Source organism: Drosophila takahashii, chromosome 3L, assembly GCF_030179915.1.
Source record: "Drosophila takahashii strain IR98-3 E-12201 chromosome 3L, DtakHiC1v2, whole genome shotgun sequence".
In the NCBI taxonomy this organism is placed as follows: Eukaryota; Metazoa; Arthropoda; class Insecta; order Diptera; family Drosophilidae; genus Drosophila; species Drosophila takahashii.
Genome location: NC_091680.1, coordinates 15,013,026 through 15,032,989, shown reverse-complemented (window position 1 = coordinate 15,032,989; position 19,964 = coordinate 15,013,026). Strand labels below are relative to the sequence as shown.

Genomic DNA, 19,964 nt, shown 5'->3' with positions numbered 1-19,964 from the left:
TGCAATTAAAGTGTAGCATCCTAGAGCACAAACACATTTTAAAATAACTCAGCTATTTTCAAGCTAAATAGAATAACCAAATTAGCCAGCACTGCCTACCGCCGATAGTTTTGATGTGACCAGTTTTAGCACTGAATTCCGCATTGTTTACCTCGCTGCCAAAGTTTTTAGCGGAACTCCAATTATTTTGATTATTAATAATAGAACAAATCTCACATAAAGATGACTGCCGTTCCGCCGCCTTCCAACATCTCCACCCTGATGCCACTGGGTAAGCCAAACATCAAGAGATCCTAACACCCACAGTGGCTAATTTTTGCCGGTTGCTCCTGGGTTTCCCTGCAGAATTGGTGGACAAATGCATCGGCTCCCGCATCCACATCATCATGAAGAACGACAAGGAGATGGTGGGCACTCTCCTGGGATTCGATGACTTTGTGAACATGCTGCTGGACGATGTTACGGAGTATGAGAATACGCCCGACGGACGCCGCATCACCAAACTGGATCAAATTCTGCTAAACGGCAACAATATCACAATGGTTGGTGCTCCGCTAACTTATAATTATTTATTAATAATATACATTTAATTCATTGCAGTTGGTGCCTGGTGGCGAGCTGGCGGAGTAACAAGGTTCCATTTGTAAACGAAAATACATTTGTAAAATAACAGAAACAAGAGTTTTAATGTGGAATCATGCGTATGTTAATTTACAGAGGTATGTTAAGACTCTAACGGTTAACAGAAATGTTTTGAAGCGGTTCGGTTTAAAAAATTACAATTTTTTTTAAGGAATTGAGATACACTTTTAAAAAAGGAAAAAAAATTGAAGACTTTTTTAAATCCGTTTAAAATTTTGTAATTGCTTTATATAAAAGGAGTCTAAATAGAATAGTAAAAAAAAATGTAATTGAAAAACCTTAAATATTTAAATTAAACTATAAAGTCTGCAACAGTACATATACAAACTTTTACAAAGTTTTAAGATAGTTTAATTCTACTATTAGGATTTTTCGCAGCTATTAATAATTATTAATGGTTATTTATTTAGTAAATTGCGGCACTCAAAAAAAAGGGTTAAATAAAAAATAATCTCTTTTCAAAATTCAAATGTTAGGTTTAATATTTAAAGCCTTTCCGTTAATACCTAACAGCTATTTATGCTCTGGCGGTCATGCAAAGTAGGCGCATGCGCTCCACCCCCAAAATCGTGGGTCTCAGCGATACAGCAGTCAACATGTGCCATAAATATTAACCGCTTTGCTTTTCCCTCCTGGCCGTGCGTGTGGGTGCAGTGTGCTCTCCGTTCTCCATTCTCCGTGCTCCGTTCTCCCGCTTCCGTTCGGCACCTCCAGCGCTCAGTACGGCACCAGGCTTCGACGGAAGTGGAACAAACCAAGCGGAAACAGACTCACGCGACAACAGAGGCCAGCTCGAATATGGAAAACTTTTCCCCTGAACCAATATAGAACTGATAAACGCAACTCGGAGTGAAGTTCATGAATGGCCATGACTAATTGTGGTCGCCCAGCGGCAGTAGCAGCACCAGCAGCATTCGTTGTGTGAGCCCCAAAGGTGGTGGAGGTATTCGTCCAACAAAAGATTTCAGTATCTCGGTATCTGTATCTGTCGGTGTCTCATTTGAGCGGCTCGAATGATCCGCCGCCTGTAATTATGACTGCGTGTAGAAATCAATAAGCGGAGGATGGCCAGCAAGCCCATGAGCAGCAGCTGCCAGAGCATTGCGACGGCGGCCAGCAGTGCGGCGACCACGGCGGCGGCGGTCTCCATTCCGGCCTCCAATGCCACCTCCGTGGGCTCCCTCATTGCCGCCGCCTGCCAGCAGCAGCAGCAGCAGCAGCAATATTCGCAGTCCCAGCAGCAACACCTCTATCAGACGACCCATCAGCAATCATCGCACTATGTCAACGGGACCGGCAGCCTGGGCAGGCTCAAGTTCCACAAGAGTCTCGATGCCAGCGACGAGGAAATCGAATATGCGCAGGTATGTCCAAGTGGCCAACAGCTAGTTGGAATAGGAATCGTCTCCAAATGAATTCAATTGTCCCCCACACTGAGTCATAATAATGCGACAAGGTCCTGCAGTGCTGGCTCAATTGAATTTGTCTTGTGGGTGGTGGGTGACGTTGGATGATGGGTGGTGGTTGCTGCCATTCTTGTCGAGTGGGTCCTCTTGGGGGTGGTTTGCGCCACCCAGCCCCCATCCCCCACCTCGCTGCATTTGCTGCCCCCTCAGCTGTTTAACCTCCCGGCCGGGTCGTTATGCATAGTTTACGCTTCGCCAGGCAACCTCAACAGCCGCCAACAACCGCCGTCGTCGATCAAGTGTTAATAATTCAATGCCCCGGAAATAGTCATATATTGAAATGTATCGTACGCCCGGGGAGATGAGATGGCTCCCTGGAAGGGCCTTGACTTTGGCACGGGCAATTACAAAAATTAACCAGTTGGATTAAATTATGGGTCGCTAAAAGTATGGGGGAGGCTTATACGCATGCCATGGTATCCATAATTCTATAGGAAAGTCACGATAACTAGTTATTGTTTGCCAAAAAAGGTAATTACTATTCAGTAATAGTACTTTTATAATGAAATCAAATTAATTGAGTCCGCAATTACCCTTAATCAGTTAACATGATAGTATCTTCCTACATTTACCTTCCCTAATCTTACCTTAACTATAAATAGTATCGGATTTCAACAGCATAAAAGCGAGATAATTTCTATGGGACTTGCATTTAAATTTTCCTTTGCTTAAAAAGTATTTTCTCTATGATTTCCTTTGCTAATGAAAAGCCATGCAATTTTAAAAGAAGACTGTGTTGAATATATTTTTAATGCCACACAATTTGCTCTTCCTGGCCGCTGGCATTATAACCGGCGGGAGGTCTATTCCAAAGCCTTTCAAGACAGTTATTACACCCTGCGCATTTGAACATTAATGAAAGAGCAGCGCGGTATATCTTTCTAGCTATCATTATTTATCTGGGCCTCTTTTTTCATATAATAAAATATAATATTAATTTAATGCAACTGGAATTAGGAAAATTGTATAAAATTTACTTCATGTTTGAATTATTTCCGTTGGTATTAGGTATTCAAATATTCGTAAATTTGTTATTTAAAAGCATAAACTACACTCATTATTGGTTGTTTCCTATTTCTTATGTGTGAACCTATAAAAATGTTTTCTTTACTCTATTACTAACTTGCTAATTTATGGGAACGGTCTGCTCTGCATGGTATTATTTTTTCCGCACCTTTACTCTGGGTTGGTTTGCTTTTCCCCTTCCTTTTTTAGGGGGGGGCAGTGAAAAAGTTGCCTGCCGGGGGCTTCATCCTGTATTCATAGAAATGCTTTCAATAAAAGCAGGAAGAACAGTAAGGACGAAGGAATGGGCTTGGCAAACATCATTTGATGGCTGGCACCACCAAACCTGGCGGCTATTCGGTGTGCCACATTGCTTAGACGTGCAAATACCCGGAAGTGCTAACGATAGTTTAGCATACAAGCTTTTCACTTTCACCGCAAATCAACACATTTCTTTCACAGAAGCAGAGCAAAGCGAGATAATGGTCTGGATTCACATATATATTTTTTAAATTCTTGTAAAAGAAGTTATTAACAAAATCTAAGATAAATAATATTATTTTATTAATATTTCAGCTCTCTCGTTCTACCCATATCCTGGGACGCCACAAGTCGGAGCGATTTCTGGCCTCCAATCCGGATGAGGACCGAAGACGTCGCACTATAATCGTGGAGAAGAAGAACAATTCGTACGGGTTCACCCTCCAGAGCTACGGAATCCACTACAAGCGGGATGAGGAGCTGGAAATGATCACGTATGTGGACTATGTGGAGTACGGGGGTCCCGCCTATCGTGCTGGAATGCGAGAGGGCGACGTAATACTCTCCATCAACGGCAAAGACATGGAGAAGGCGGACCACAAGACCATCGTTGAGTTTATCAAGCAGTGTGACACCAGGATGCGAATGGTAGTACTTTTTGAGGACTGTGTACGGAAGGTAGAGTATCGTTTGGAAATAATATAAAAATTCGTGATAATTTAACATATATTCTTTCCTCCAGGTGGATCTCCACATGCGCTACATCCAACTGCAGAGCATGTTGCAGCAAAAGATGAACGAGCTGGAGAGGGTTCATTTGAGGGAGCGGGAATTGTTGGAGGGCAAGTGGAAGACGCACAGTTTGCCAGCCCGGAAGAAGGCCAATGCGAACACTTCGCCCAGTGACGGGGAAGGAGTTTCACCCACAGAAGCCAGTGGAGAAACGGCCTTCTATCGCCCCGCCCTGTCCACCGAGGATGTGCCAAACATGGCGGCCCGCCAGCAGGGAGTGGGTGGACCAGGAATCATCCCACCTCCCGCTCAGTTTATGCTCACCTACCACTACCTGGACCCCACTTACCGGTACGTCCTGCGACCAACCCACGGCAGCTCCGAGGATTATATAGATGGACTTGGCCTGCAGCGGAGTAGCAGCGATCACCAGCCGCCGGCACAGCGTTATATCCTCCAGCGAACCGAGTCCGTGGATACGAATTCGATGACTCAACCCACAGCCACGGCGCCTACTCAATATCACAGCGCCACTGGGGGATCGGCGGTGAAGCCACCGGCACCGCCACCTCGCACCTGTGAAAAGCACAAGCCACCGGCTAAACCACCAAAAACCGAGAAGGAAAAGTCCACCGGGAAGCATTGCCATGTGGGCCACTCGTGCAATCCCTGCCTGGGTCACTTTCGCTGGAAGTCGGCGGAGAAATCAGCGGTTCCCGCGCCAGATAATGTCAGCCTGGATGCCTATGATCTGGCCAGTCCCTGCTGCGATACGCATTGTGTGCCAACGCGAAGGCGCCATCGGCAGCACAAGGAGCATACGCATAAGCACAAGCACCGGGAAAGGGAGCGGGTGGAGAGCAAGGAGCAGAGAGTCAGGCCCAAGTCCACATCGCATGCCTCACCCAATGCCAATGGAGGTGCAGGAAATGCAGGGTCAGGGCATCACCACCATCATCATCATCATCATCACAGCCACGAGCAACAACAGCAGCAGCAGCAACAACAGCAGATGCAGCAGCCGGTTCCCCACCATCATCACTATTCCCACCAGGTGCAGAATCCCTGCCAGGTGCAATCGCAATCAGGAAGCATTCGCTCCCGGTACTTTGACTTGGCCTCCGGTTTGGCCAGCCACTGCAGCTTGCATTCCTGCACCTCGAGTGAGTTTGCTCCAGGGGATACGGCCTCGTACACCACTTCCATCAGCACGGATACTTTGTTTTGGGATCCCAAAAGCGAGACGGGTCAGTCCCGGCAGCACTCCACCAAATCCAGGCAATCCTACGAGCAGCAGCCACAACAGCAGCCGCAACATCAACCACACCAGGGGCACCACCACCACCATCATCATCCAGGGGATTACCACCAGCAGCGGTATCATGTGACCGCCAACCAAATGCAGCCCCAGCAGATCTATCCCAATACCATTGCCTATGTCCAAAAGCCCAAGTCCTGGGACAATCTGGCCAACAAGGCGGGCTATAATGTTGGCTACGGTTACCTCGACACGGTGGCCGTTAAGCCGGCGATTAAAATGCAGATTGCCCAGCAGCGACACTCGATGCCGCGAAGGAATCCGTACGGCAGATACTCCACCTACGGGGATGTGGAGAACTATGCACCACCGCCCACCGAATTTGTGGGCGAGCTGACCACCACCACAACCACTACGATCACGGCCAAGTCCACGGAGGAGCTGTTGGCCGCCTGCGATTGTTTGACGCCCCAGCAACAGGCTGCCATCAAGGCGGCCCAGTACCAGCTCAGCCAGAACCAGAAGCTGACCCACCAGAACTCCTGCCAGATGGGATACTACTCGCACCTGCCGCGTCCCACCACCGATGTGGGCACCTCCACCACCAGTCAGCAGGTGCACGGGGCAGGAGATGTCCAGACGACGTCCGAGGCCACCAGGTTGTAGGTTGTCTAGGCCGCTAAAAGATCCAACCAGGAACCGTCTTAAGAATAACAAAAGTGCACTATGAGTTGAAGAGTAAAATAGGTTTTAAATTAAATCAGTTTCGAAGATGAAGAATAAGGTTTAATATGAGTATTCAGTTAAATGAGTATGAAATGAAATTGTTTTAAAATAGTTCTTATGTTCACAGAATAATTCATTATTGGAACTTTTTAATAGTCTGTTGATTTGACTATCGAGTTATTAAATTCTAAATTATGTAATTTTTTCACGAAATACGGATAGGCCAAAGAGTGAAATACTTAGTTAATTAAATATTTTAGAGTTTGACTATAGGAGTGAGTAAAATATTTAGGCAATTATTTGGTATCCATATTTAGTCAATGGAATAGGTGGAATTAAAGGAAAGGGATAGGAACTAAGTACTCATTTCGAACTCAATTGATTCAACCACTCATTAGTGCACTCACATTCAACTCCAATCGCGTCTTAAGAACCGAACATCGAAATCATTCGAAATGGTAAACGAAGCCAAATTTTAAACATTTAACTCAAACAGACAAAACATAAACTTATAGCTTAACTATTCAAGTATACGTACAGTGAGTTTCATGGGTATAAGATAAATGTTTAGCATCCAAAACTACAAGACAATACACAGAGATAAGCCCAAAAGAAGTTACTTCTAAGAGTAGATGATTCAGAAATTAGTACACCTTAAGATCTATAAAAATTATATTTATAGCTATCTTATGCGTATAAAACTCACTTTACATATAGGCGATATAACTAGGACGCATTGATGTTAAGATTTTTGGATTTATTGAAAGACTGAAAAGCCACGCGCATATTCCAAATGAGAGAAAAATCTGGCGTCTTGTAATGATATAGGATTATACAAACATATATCTGTACATGCCATATAATATGGTTAACCTATCATGCAACTAGATACTGTTTTACATGTAGCATATACACATCCATAAGCATATATATATTTATTGTATACTGTATCCGAACAATGTAATTTATTTCATTGTGATAGTGAAAGAGCAGACACTAAAAACCGCAACAATTTTAGTCGCAATTTTATCAAGCAACCAACCAAATATAATTTAAAACGCTTTTATGTAATGCGAAATGTAAATGTTATTGTACTTTATGTATTGCAATAAAACTCAAAAAATGTGTTCATGTAGTGTGACCCCTAGAAAAAGTTAGAAAACAAAATATGTTGGCGTTTCAAAATTTTAAAGATTCGGTTTAAAGGTAATTAAATATGAACTTAATTTAAAAATAATGTTGTACAATGTTTTGAGTATTGATTCTCAAATATTGTACTTCCTTTCATCGAATAATTTGAAATATTTATAAAAACTTAAGTTTCTATTTTCAAAATTGTATTTTTTGGAAAAAATTATTTAAAGGGTTGATGGAAACCTCTAGTGCACCCTAGACCTAATTAACCAGCTGTTTATTCTGAAAGTGGCGCCGCCTACCGTTATATTCTGTCATTTTCCAACCCCTAGAGAGCCTTTCGTCGGTCAGCTGTTCAACCCCCGCGAATTTGGCAACTGTCAGCGACGCCCTCTGTCGGACATCGGCGGTACCAGGCAGCTGTCAAAGTGGCAAAAAAATCAATACCAACCCCCAACCCTCCTCGTTAAAAATGTAAATGCGAAAAAATTCAATACTGTGCAGCCAAACGCGACGGTCGCAGCGTTCTCCACTCACAATCGCTCTCCCCGCTTTATTTCCCCAGCACGTAATGCTCCAGATCCGTGAATATAACCCAAAAATCGGTTAAAGATTGAGAACGGTTTTCGAATCGCCCCTAAATCCTCAGTAAAATCCCCAGCGAGGGCAACTTGCAAACCGGCAACAAAATAAAAAGTGCACAGCCTGTCCAGTGAGTGAAAAGTGGCAAAGTGTTCGAGCGCTAAGCTATAGCATACGATCTTGGGCAGATCCGGCAAAACATATGTCAAGTGCAGGGCCCCGCGACTGCTAGCAGAGGCTGTGACTGCGACTTCCGCATCCGCTCCTGTTTCTGTTGTTGTTGGTGGCAGCAGCAGCAGATACAACAATGATAAGGTGAGTGCGCTCGGGGGTTCCCCTGAGAAATGGATAAAATTACAACAAATAAAAGCTAGGCTTTCTCTGGATTCTTTGGATTTCAATTATTTTTGTAAGATTTTCGGTAATACCCGTCCTATATTACCATGCTAATCCGATAAATGCAGTTGCAGATTTTAAAAATACACTCTTTTTATTAAAATTTAATTTTTATTTATTGCCTTCAATTTTTAATAAACTCCTCTTTGGCTGAATATGAAATTTTGTGATATTGTAAGAAATATGTTCCTATTTTAACAAACTGTTTTATATTTAAAAGTTGTATAGAATTTAGAAACAAAATGCTTTAAAATCTTAAACTAGGGTTTTTTCAGGACTAAATATAAATTAAAGCACCAGTTTTGCAGCTTTAATTAAATATTTTTAAGTTAAAAAAATATCTTATTATATGATTACCAAAATTATTCACTAAGAGCCTTACTATACTTAATTTTGTTGACTCCAGTACATAGTTCGTAGCTAAAATACAAACATCCTTTGCCCACTTCGAAGCGAGATCAATTTCGATAAATAGAAATTGCCAATTAAATGTGAAATGTAAATTGCCCCCGGGCGACAGTCGAACGAACAGTTCACAAAAAGTGTCCTGGGGGCCAAGGGAAAAGTTCTCCGCTGGTCACTCGCATCCGGTTTTTGGTCCTGACAAACTTTTTGTGCAGCTTGTGATGTCTGCAGCGAGATATGAGAATTGTAACTTTCGGACCGACCGACTGTCTGTCGGTGCGTCTGTATCATTAGGGCAAAGTTGGCCCACTCAAGTAGTTGGTTTTTATATGTACGAATGTGCAAGATTTTTGGAATTTATTTTTTTCACCCGGCCTGCCATTAATTATGAAGCCTGAACTATGCCAAAGTTTTGCAGCCGCCCGCCTTCCGTCTCGCTCTCTCTCTTTCTCACTTTGAGCTGCTCAATTGTTAAACCAAAATTCATAAGTCCTAATGACTGGTTGGGCGGAGGTGAGGACCTTTCTGTGCGGGAAAGGGGAGGGGGAGGAACAGACAACTTGAAGTTTGCTGCGGATGCGGACGTTGCATGTACGACAACATCATTATCAGCGTCGGCAGCGTCAAAATGCCATTAAATGTGTAGCCTACAATGCCTTTGAAGGATTACACACCCCACCCACAAGCGGCTCCTTGTTTGCCCACACACTCCCACTTCCAGAAAGAAAAGGAGCGAAACGGAAAAAATGTGCAGCTTATTATTATGCGAATAGTTGCTACACAGTGAAAAAATTAGATCAATTGGAAAATTATACCAGGAGTTTTAGCAGGTTTTAAGTATGTATAAAATATAAAATCCGAGGATTAACATTTCCTAAAAGGAGTCTGAAATAATAATACATAATACAAACATAATATCTTTATCATCAAAATTCTAATAAAATATTCGTATGGAATTCAACTGAATGAGATTTTTTTATCACCCCGGAATCATATACAAATAGTATTTTAAAATAAGATATACATCTATCGGAATTAACCTATTATAAAATTTAATAAATCTTGAAAGGAGACAATTATTTTTTGTTTTCATTTTGTGTTCTGTTGTATGCTAACAATACGTGTATATTTATTACAAATTATTTAAACTACTTTAAAGATTTTAATAAAATTGATAATATAAAGGTGAATACAATTTTTTTCTGTGCATTGTTTCTGCTGTTGGTGTTGCAGTTGCAAAAGCTGTTGTTGCTGTTGCACGAGTGCTGGCGGGCATTGAAAAACACACTCACCCACACATGCACGCACTGGCAGTCAGTCAAAAGCGCGCTGCCCCACCCACTCCGCCCACTTTACCCCTTTTACCAGCCAACAAACCCCCCAAAGTGCGTTGCATACTCCGCCCGTGCTTCTTTTTTTGCACGCTTTGTTTGACTGGGATTGGGATTTTCCCTAACAGTTGTACTCACTCTCGTCGCTCTTGTTGCTGCTGTTGTTGTAGACATTGTCACACAGGCAACAACGACAACTACAAAAAAACACAAGCAACAGCGCAAAAAAAAGAGGAAAAACTTTGCCACGTTAACTACTGACTGACTCCGGCAAGGCGACAAAAATGTCCTGTATTAAAAAAAATGTGCTAACTACATTTTTAAATTTAATTCTTGAAAATGATTACTGACTGAAGTAAAATATCTGTAATAAGTGTTTTGTAGATTTCAGAAATATTAAAAAAAATATTGGAATATTTAGGTATTTTATTGTAAAAACCCCTATGATACCTATCAGAATTTTAAAATATATTTATTTTCCTTACTTTTATTTCCCTTCAATTTTATTTGTATTTTTTGAAATCAATCTTGACGCCTTTGATGGTGACAGGAGGACATTCTGACGTAGTCCTGCACCAACTGCGAATGTGTGTCTACGTTGGGGGGGGGGAAAAGGACGAGGAGAGAACAGGACAGGAGTTCTCCGACGACGGGGAGGGTGTTAATGAGCAGTGGCAACGACTCTGCTTAGTATTTGTGTTTCTTCATTTCCGGCTTCCACATGTTGACATGCTGATGATGTTGGTTAACTTCTGCCGAGGATGATGGCGATGATGAAGTCAGCAGCAGGAGCAGGAGAAAAAGAGGACGAACAGCAGCCAGTCTGTCATTCAGTGAGTGAGTGGACGAGCTGGTTAGTCAGCTTTGTTTTGCTACTTCACTCGCTGCTTGTTTGTTAACGCTGCGTATGCGTAATTTTCATATTATGTAATTTTAACGCGCTAAATGGAAGCTTAATTTGATTAGGGCGCCATAAATGTGTCCTGCTCGCTGTGTGTGCCCCAAATTGACTTGTTGGTTGGACTCTCGCAGAGGTGACGCATATTTGACGCAGTTTCCCAGTTGCCCCAAAAAAAAAAGAAAGGAGGAAACTATATTTACGCCATCTCCCAGTCACAAGCTCGCATCTCCAGTTACCAATGCTAACTGCACAGAAAGAAAATATTTAAAAATGAATTTAAAAATGTTGTCATCATCATCCAGGTCAGCTTTTTCATTATAATAAAATAAATTGGGGAAATAATTTAAAAACGTATTACATTTTCAATTAATTTTTATTTTAAGTATTTTAACCATTAATTTTATAAATCTTTGCTTCCAAACATTGTTATGAACTTCAATTTAATTAATAAATGAATCATTAGCTTTGCAATTTTTCCCAGTGTACTGGGCTGCTGGCTGATGAGCTCATATTGAAAGTTTTTGTGCTCTGTGGGACGACCTAGTTTGGCCAAAGCCAAATCAATGTGGCCGCTGCGGCGCCATTTGCACTGCCGACCCTTTTGTGCATTTACTCTGTTTTCCGCTCTGCCCTGCTCGACATTTTCCGGGTTTTTCCTCCGCTTGTGTGTGTCCTGTGTCTTTTTTTTTCTGTGCAAACAATTTCGCCTGGTCGCCTGGTCGGGCGTTATTAATTGAGCTTTTGATGCATAGCCAGTATAACGATTGTCCCATCCCCATCCCCCATTTCATCTCCCATCCGGAGCCATCTCATCCATCTGTTCGTGTGCACTTAAAAGGCTACATAATTGTTTTTACCAAATTGAAATTTTAATTGAATTCGTATTGGAATCGGAATCGGGATCGAGAATCCCTCAGTTATGACTTTAAATCGCCGCCGTACCGGCTTAGAAAACAAAGCCGAAGAGCAAACGGCAGATGAATTTCCATTCGATTGGGAGAACATAAAAATTAAAAATTTAATACGCTCTTTCGTGGAGCAAAAAAGCCGCATAGGCATTTCATTTTATTGTAAGCAAAGCATCGGCATCAGCATCGGGCCCATTGACATCCTCGTCGTCATTATGCACATTATCCACATCAACAATGGCTCAACGAGCGGCTGAATGAATCTCAAGTGGGCAGTCAGCCCCGCCCCCCATTTGGTATAGATACGTGCACCAATAGATAGATAGATAGATAGATAGATGGATAGATAGATGGATGCTTATAGGGATAGATAGATGAATGGGTAGATACATATCGATAAAATTGCATGATTCGGTTTGTTTATTTGCGGCATAGTTCACGGAACTCAGACCCGTTGCCCATTGGAAACTCCGGGAGTTCTATAGATTCACCAAGAGCACTTGAGACTAATCAAATGAACAATTCCCATTGCAGCAGAGCCGATTCGCAGACATAACACATTGCGGTGGCGGTTGAGAAGAACGGCATGGTGAAAATGGAATCCACGGAAGAACAGGATCGAAAGCTAGTTTTGGAGTTCTGCCACCTGCTAGAGAAGTCCAAGCAGCTCTTCAACGGGCTCAGGTGGGATTTAAATCCATATTACGAGTTCCTACCTTGCTAAATATATGTGTTTCCAGGGATCTGCCTCAGTACGGCCATCGGCAGTGGCAAGCCTACTTCGGCCGCACCTTCGATGTCTACACGAAGCTGTGGAAGTTCCAGCAGCAACATCGCATGGTACTGGACTCAAAGTACGGCCTGAAACGCTGGCAGATCGGCGAAATAGCGAGCAAAATTGGCCAGCTCTATTATCACTATTAGTAAGTATGGGTAATAAATGATAAGTCTCCAAACAGAAGGTACAGACTTTGATTAGAAAATGTATTTAGGATTATAAAATAGATTTTTCCATAGCCAATGGCGTTATAAAGATTTTTAAAAAGTGTCAAAAAGGAATAGAATAAAAATGCCTAGAATAAAAGACTCTAAGATAGGTTGCATTTTGAAGTAAATTAAATCTTACAAATTTAGAAGAATAATAAAAACAAAGTAAAGAAATTAAATGTGTAATCAGGATGGTAATGATTATTACAATAACACTACGGAAGTCCATAAATCTCTTGTATCGTTTATGATTTAATATCATAATCGAATTTTAAATGAAAAATATGACTATATCAGTTAACCATGGCATTCTGTTTCCATTAGAAAAACACTGATAATATCATTTATAGAACATTAATTTTGTAGATTCTTAGAGAAAAAACTGTTTGATCTCATTACTAAATGACACTACTCCCCCCCACAGCTTAAGAACCAGCGAAACCAACTACCTGAACGAGGCGTATCAGTTCTATGCGGCAATCAGGGGCAGGGCCTACTACTCGCGGGCGGCCAAGGAGGATCGGCCCGATCTGATGGTGAAAAAGCTGCGATACTACGCCCGCTTCATCGTGGTGTGCCTGCTGCTCAAGAAGATGAAGCTGGTGCGCGAGCTGGTCACCGAGCTGGAGAAACAAATACAGGAGTACACCAACACGTAATTACTTAGTGGCCCATTACTTAGTTGACTCCGTATTAATCCCCAGATTTCCCCGCAGCTACGAGCCGGAGGATCATCTGGAGTGGTCGCTGGTGCTGGAGGAGATCAAGGGCTTCATCAAGGCGGAGGCGGCGGTGGCCGTCCTCCATGCCGACTCCAATCCCATCATCCTGTCGCACAGGTGAGTCGTTTGCCACAGCCTCGCTCCGTACACGCGTATTTGCCCGTGCTTTCGTCGGCGGAGGAGGAGTTTGGACAGCTTGTGGGTGGCCAAGTGTATAGCCTCTATCTGTCTATATGCCCTATTCTGTTTGCGTAGGTATACGAGTTTTGCTTGAGTTCGAGTTCCGTTTGGCTTTGGCTTTGCCTTTGGCGTTTGCCGTTTGCCGTTGATTATGTTCATTTGTTGTGCTTATCACAGAAGACTTGAAACACCAGAGAACACTCACCGTTGTCATTTTGTCACGCACTTTAACCATGATATCTCTGTCCCCAAAAACACCCGTCAAAACCAATCACAATCCGGGTTGGGCGATGAAACTGTTTAGTCTGTTTAAAATCTCAAAATGTTATTCGAATTTCCTTAACTTATAATTTGATTGTATTTTACTGAAAATATATTTAAGAACTAATATCTGTTTAATATTTAATCAGTTACATTTAAAGCTACTTTTAATGGGTTTACTTGAAATTTAAAAATAACTAAATTATTTATAAAGTTTTTGAAAATACCATTTTTGTTTTTGTCATACACCAAAAAAAATCGATATGAAACGTAGGTCGGTTTTACATTATTTAAGATCAATTTTAATTTGATACTTGAAATAATCTAAAAGAGAATTTCATGTAAAAACGATATGGGTTTTGGGTAATACAAAACTGAAATTTACATGGCCATATCGCTTTTACAGGAACATGCTTTTTTTTGTGTGTTTGAAAAGTTTGAATTATATATATTTTTAGTGAGAAACAACAGTTTCATTGCCCGACCCTACACACACTCCACAAAATGTTATCATTTCATTATCATTTGGTCCATGAGCCCCCGGAACACGATCCCCTCCCACCCGTACCCTTGTCACCTCATTAGTGCGCCGCATTCTCAATTCTTCTGTGAAAGCACGGGCCCCGCCATTCACTTGAGGACGAGTGCGACTACCCCGACTGATGTGTCCAGTGGTTCCGGTTCTAGGTTGTCGCCGCTGACGACGCCGCCCTGCGAGCGGTCGCCGCACATGACGCTCAGTCTGCAGGAGATCCTGATCGTGGGCTCCGCCTGCGAGCAGGCCAAGTTCTCGGAACTAACGATGGACATGTTCCGGATGCTGCAGACGCTGGAGCGCGAGCCCACGGAGTCGACCACGAATCCGCTGAGCATGGCCCACGGACTCCACGGGCACGACGCGAGTCCGGCCGCCAGCCGGATACCGCCGTACGGAGTGCCGGGCTCCAAGGGCTACATGGAGAACGGCCGGGCCTTTCGAGACAATCCCCACAAGTATTTACTGTACAAACCTTCGATTAGCCAGCTGCTGGTGTTCCTCGCCAGCGGCTCCAAGGAACTGCCGCTGGGCGGTGCCCTGCTCCTTTACATGTCCGCCGACGGCTGCTTCTCCACCACCAAACATCCCGAGGATTGTGAGTACAATGTCCTGGGAGACAGTTTTCTAAAACTTTTTGAATTTTGAAAACTATTTGATGGTTTTTTAAAAAGTTTTTAGTTTACAATACATAATTTTAATTATACTTTATATTATATTTTAGTATTTATATTATTTTTTAATATTTATATTATATTTTAATATTTATATTATACTTGTTTATGTTGTTAAAAAAATTTGATTTGTTTTCCAAATATTATATTTTATAAAAATTTGTTTTCCTTTATAAATAAACACTAAAAGTTCAGTGAAACAATAAATATAAATTGCCAATGTAATTTTTTATTGAAAAAAAATGTTTTCTTTTTATTATTATTATTATTTTTTTATTAATTTTAAATTTTTTATCTTCTAATGCAATCCCTAAAATTATATTCTTCCAGTTGGCTACGAACTGGGCGGCCTGGCCACCAGCGTGAAGCGGGACAGCGTGGACGGAGGCGGCCTGTCGTGCCGGGGCAAATCTTACAAGGAAAACCACTGCCTATATCCGGGTGATCTGTATCCTTTCACACGGCGACCCATGTTCGTCGTGATCGACTCGGACAACTCGTTTGTCTTTCAGCACATACCGCGCTACTTTGGCCAGCCGCTGGTGGTGCTCATGTCGCCGCAGGATGTGCCTCCAGCATTCCAGGGTGAGATTACCGATCCTACTAATGGACCCCAGTTCTGATAGTTTGAGTTCGCTTTTCAGCTGATGTCCAGCACCATGGCTCGCTGTTTACATTGTTCCTGCACTCCCCGCTCACCGCCCTCTGCTACATCTGCAACGTTGGAGACGTGCCCATCCACCACTGGGAACGCTGCCAGACCTACGTGGATCGCTTCATCACGGAGGCCTCGCGCCTAGTCACTCGGTGTCGCATCGATGAGATCGAACAGGGCATAGGATTTATAGGTCAGTGTTCTTTATTGGTTAATAGCATGCGATATTTTAATAAGGAAATGGTGTATTTCTTTTTGAACAAAATATACCGATATTTTAGATATTTAGATAAGGCTATGCTATATTTATTTTTGAATAAAATATACTCATTGCCTTTATTAATTTTGATCCATAGATCTCGTTATTATTAAATATTAAATTTAGTATCCGTACAAAATTTCATTAAATTTAGGGATATTACAATTATGATATATCAAAGAAACCTAATTTGGTTAGATATATTTAAATCATCTAATTAATTATTATAATTATTATTATAGCTTAAGAAAAAACGATTATTAATTAACTACAATTGAATTCCTTCTTCTGCAGACTCCTCCTATGTGCAGTTCTTTGGCGACGACTTCCTGCGCACCCTGATCCTCCGCTTCGTCTTCTGTGATGTCGTGCTGCGTCTGCACCGCGGATTCCGGGGGCGGCACATGAGGCCGCGCTGCGAGCCCCAACTGCCGGCGAACGAGCTGCTGGAGCATCCTTCGCTGTCGCACATCATCTTTCAGCTGGCCTCGGCCCTGGATGTTCGGGGCCACTTCTCGGAGGGACCGGAGTGCGACTGATGACTTTTAGCGGCCGTAGTCCTAGTGGTGGCCGTGGGGATCTGCCTGCGACAGCAGCTGTGCCAGTTGATCGAGAGGCAGCTTTCCGGATGGATGCTTTCGCTGTACAATACCTTTCCGCTGGGCTGGAATTGGGCCTGAGAACGGGGACGTGGGTTTCCATGGGTTTCCGTTACCTTTCCTTGGCAGTGCCCCGGCTGCCGGCGTAATTCATTTTAATAACGTAACGCAACGTAACTGCATTATAATACGAATATAAATATATAAATACGAGTATAATATATATGATATATGCGTATATGGATAAAGGTAAATTAATCAAGTAGCTAGTTTTCTTATATAGTGCGTCGCGCAATGGAAATGGTCCAATGTTAGTTGCTTAGCATATACATAATTAATGATAACGAAGATATAAATCAATGATATTCAGCCGATATCGCTGCAGCAACAAGAACAACAACCACAAACATGTCAAAAGAACCTAACAAACGATAACTGCCAAAAGAAGATGAAAACACAAAAAAAAATAAGAAACCAAAAAACAATTTAAGAAAAACGAAACCGAAGATCTAATCAAATTTAGTTTGAGCGATAGCGGGAAATTTTTATGAAAATTGTGAGAGGGGATTTTTTGTATCGGGTCTAGGATCGCCTGATCGGGAAAATAGGTAACTTTGTCATACGCAGCGGAAACATTTTAGCTTTTATACAACCGATATTGAGAGAAACCTAATCGAAAGTGAATTACGAACACGACACACTATATAAGAAAGGGAATGCGTTTTTTATGCATTGTACGCGGCGCTCATAACAAATTTAAATTACGAAACCAGAATATTATTGTACGTATGTAATATTGCATATATGTATCTATTATGATTACAAGATGACTGAAAGTTACTGTTTCAACAAAGGAAAAAGAAAAAATAAAGCAACCAAAAAGATGGCAAAATTTAGCAAAAGTAATAATAAATAATAACTTATACATAATGCCCTAGTTAAGTGAAACATGGAAAATATACAAAATATATTTTGCGTATGTAAAAGTAAAAGTAAAATACAAAAAGCCCAACCAACATTTTATACGAACTAAACGCATACAAAATTTACACTTCAACTAACGAATGAAACGAAAAATCTGTTCTTGAATCATTTTTCCAAAATGCCGCAAATTTCCATTTCGGTTTTCGGTTCAAACTGTGAATTGGAACAGGTCACCGTAATAATAAATATTTATGATAACATATAGTTACAAGTCACACTAACTCTATGGATTTATAGGCAAATGATAAACGCAATATTGAAAGTTACAAAATTATATATATAAAGCATATATATTTCAATACGAAAATAAAACTAAAACTAGTTGAACGCATAGTAAATTACTTGATCATTTTTACACGACAAGCCGCAAACGAAAATAAAGCAAAATCTTACCAAAAAGATAAAGACAATTTAACAATTACTTTAAATTTATTATTTACTACGGATAATATGTGCATTTTTTATATATTTAAACGAAAGATAAACAAATTTTACGCTAGTTACAAACAAATTTTTCTGAAGTCTTCAAGCAGCCGTATTAAAAACGAAAAACTACAACAAAACGAAAAGAAAAGAAAACTAATTTATTCAGCCGAGTTCTTATCAACTTATTCGCTTTGTTAACTAACAAATTGTATAGCTTTTTCACAATTTCATTTACACTTTTTGTACATATAGGACAAATACTAAAAGAATCGTTGAAAGAACCAAATTGTATCACTCACTCATTGTATCATTTTACATTCAGATTTTTGTACATTTTGAGAACTGCATTTACGAAATAGCGAGAACAAATAAGGTAAATACATTAAAAGGAAAGAAAGAAAGAATTGCAAATAATCAGCAACATTAACCACACACACTCACACGTAAACGAAGCCCACAAACGAGAACATCTAAACATTATCATAAACAAATTGTTTAAACGACATGCAACACCGTCAAAGTCACAAATAACATACAAAATCGAGAACGACATACAGAAATGATAACAAATTTAGCAAAGCCACAAGAGAATATTATGAAAATGGAACGGAGAACGAGAAAGTGTATGGGAGTTTGTATGAAGTAATAAGAATAAAGCACACGTTTGAAAAGAGATTCGCTTTTTAATGGTTTTGAGATCTACTACTTAAGACCCCCGGTGTAATAGTTAATCCACCTTAGATAAGACGAGACCCGAGTGGAAATATCTGGTAGCTTTAGCTTACACTCGCCATCGAATCCATGAGATACAATCCCCACCAGAGTTCTGCTGCCATCGTCTAGTACCATCGGTCCTCCGGAATCCCCTCGACACGGCAGTCCTTTCCTCGAATCAATGCATATAAAGGAGCTGGGCACAACCTTCCTGCCTGTGCCATTGAGTTGCTTGTTCCACTGCCGCTCACACTCCTTGTTCGAGATGATGGGCACTCGGATGTACTGGAGCACCTTGCTGGGCTGTTGCTTGGTGGTCAGGCCCCATCCTGAAATGATGGCCCTACGACCTGAATAGGTTTTCTTCGAGCTGGGCAACTTGGCGGCTTGTATATATCTACTGAAAGTAAGCCTCTTGGGCAAGCGGATCAGGGCAATATCATTTGTCACGGTCCTCCGATCGAATTTCTTGTGCACAATGGTGTGGCTCCTGTTAACCACGATTTCCTTATCATTGAAGGATTCCAGTCTGCCTACGTGGACAAGAACTTTCGAGCTAAAATGAAAATAAGTAATGGAACTTAGTAGATATCTTATAATTATAATTCATTCATGGTATATTTAATCGATTTTTTTTTGTAAACTGGTGTAATTAGCCATCGGATTTTAGATGAAATCGTTTTTTTTAAATATGATTTAAAGCCACATTTGATTGGTTAAAATTTTTTTATAAAAACCTCAATTAAGTTTTTCCTAAATCTATTTATAACTTAATAAATGAAATTTTTAACCAATCAAATGTGGATTTAAATCGTATTAAAAAAAAAACGATTTCACCTAAAATCCGATGTCTACTTATAATTCTTAGCATGCCACACTTACAGATTTGCCTTTGGATCCTGTAGACAATGGGCTGCGGTTACAATCCAACGGTTGCTAAGGATAGTGCCTCCACACATATTGGGCTCCTCCATGGAGCCCTCGAAGTAACCTAGCAGACCCACCTGGTAGGGTAGCTGCCTAAGTTTGGCCGCCGTGCCATTCATAATTCGCAGGGAGCCGATCTGCTGGCCAAATCCCAGAGAGAGCTGAACGATTAGCACCAGCTGAAGGATCATTTCAACTGATTTACGACTACCAACCCTTCAACGGCTTATATATGTCCCGAACTCGTGGTGTACATTGATTGCCCCGTTTTTTATGGTCGCATCGTGTTCGAAC

The 19,964-nt window shown here is 41.4% G+C and overlaps 4 protein-coding genes across 8 annotated transcripts; 3 read left to right on the top strand and 1 right to left on the bottom strand.

The window, feature by feature from the left end:
• Positions 1–111: 111 nt before the first annotated feature.
• On the top strand, positions 112–695 carry LOC108067700 (U6 snRNA-associated Sm-like protein LSm5). The gene is made up of 3 exons (XM_017156840.3): positions 112–271; positions 346–542; positions 601–695. Exons 1-3 carry the CDS (start codon positions 223–225, stop codon positions 628–630), a joined length of 276 nt encoding a protein of 91 aa, XP_017012329.1. The 5' UTR covers positions 112–222; the 3' UTR covers positions 631–695.
• A 616-nt stretch (positions 696–1,311) lies between these two features.
• ssp6 (short spindle 6) lies at positions 1,312–7,257 on the top strand. Its single transcript, XM_017156973.3, has 3 exons — positions 1,312–2,006; positions 3,690–4,052; positions 4,117–7,257. The coding sequence occupies exons 1-3, from the start codon at positions 1,707–1,709 to the stop codon at positions 6,028–6,030; spliced, it is 2,577 nt and encodes an 858-aa protein (XP_017012462.2). The 5' UTR covers positions 1,312–1,706; the 3' UTR covers positions 6,031–7,257.
• Positions 7,258–7,642: 385 nt separating this feature from the next.
• LOC108067746 (protein SCAI) lies at positions 7,643–18,704 on the top strand. Of its 4 annotated transcripts, none has more exons than XM_070215480.1 (9): positions 7,643–8,121; positions 12,285–12,431; positions 12,488–12,670; positions 13,159–13,389; positions 13,451–13,573; positions 14,570–15,030; positions 15,437–15,691; positions 15,751–15,954; positions 16,315–18,704. In XM_070215480.1, exons 2-9 carry the CDS (start codon positions 12,334–12,336, stop codon positions 16,557–16,559), a joined length of 1,800 nt encoding a protein of 599 aa, XP_070071581.1. In that variant the 5' UTR covers positions 7,643–8,121; positions 12,285–12,333; the 3' UTR covers positions 16,560–18,704. The 4 variants fall into 4 exon arrangements, with proteins under 4 accessions (XP_070071581.1, XP_017012417.1, XP_017012418.1 ...); XM_017156928.3 differs by having other exon boundaries at positions 12,282–12,431; positions 13,159–13,377; positions 13,439–13,573; XM_017156929.3 differs by having other exon boundaries at positions 12,282–12,431; positions 14,585–15,030.
• LOC108067748 (chymotrypsin-1) lies at positions 16,659–19,861 on the bottom strand. Of its 2 annotated transcripts, XM_017156932.3 has the most exons (3): positions 19,626–19,861; positions 18,815–19,299; positions 16,659–16,796 (listed from the first exon to the last, which is right to left on the bottom strand). In XM_017156932.3, the coding sequence occupies exons 1-3, from the start codon at positions 19,859–19,861 to the stop codon at positions 16,732–16,734; spliced, it is 786 nt and encodes a 261-aa protein (XP_017012421.2). In that variant the 3' UTR covers positions 16,659–16,731. The 2 variants fall into 2 exon arrangements, with proteins under 2 accessions (XP_017012421.2, XP_017012420.2); XM_017156931.3 differs by lacking the exon at positions 16,659–16,796 and having other exon boundaries at positions 18,693–19,299.
• Between the last annotated feature and the right edge of the window lie 103 nt (positions 19,862–19,964).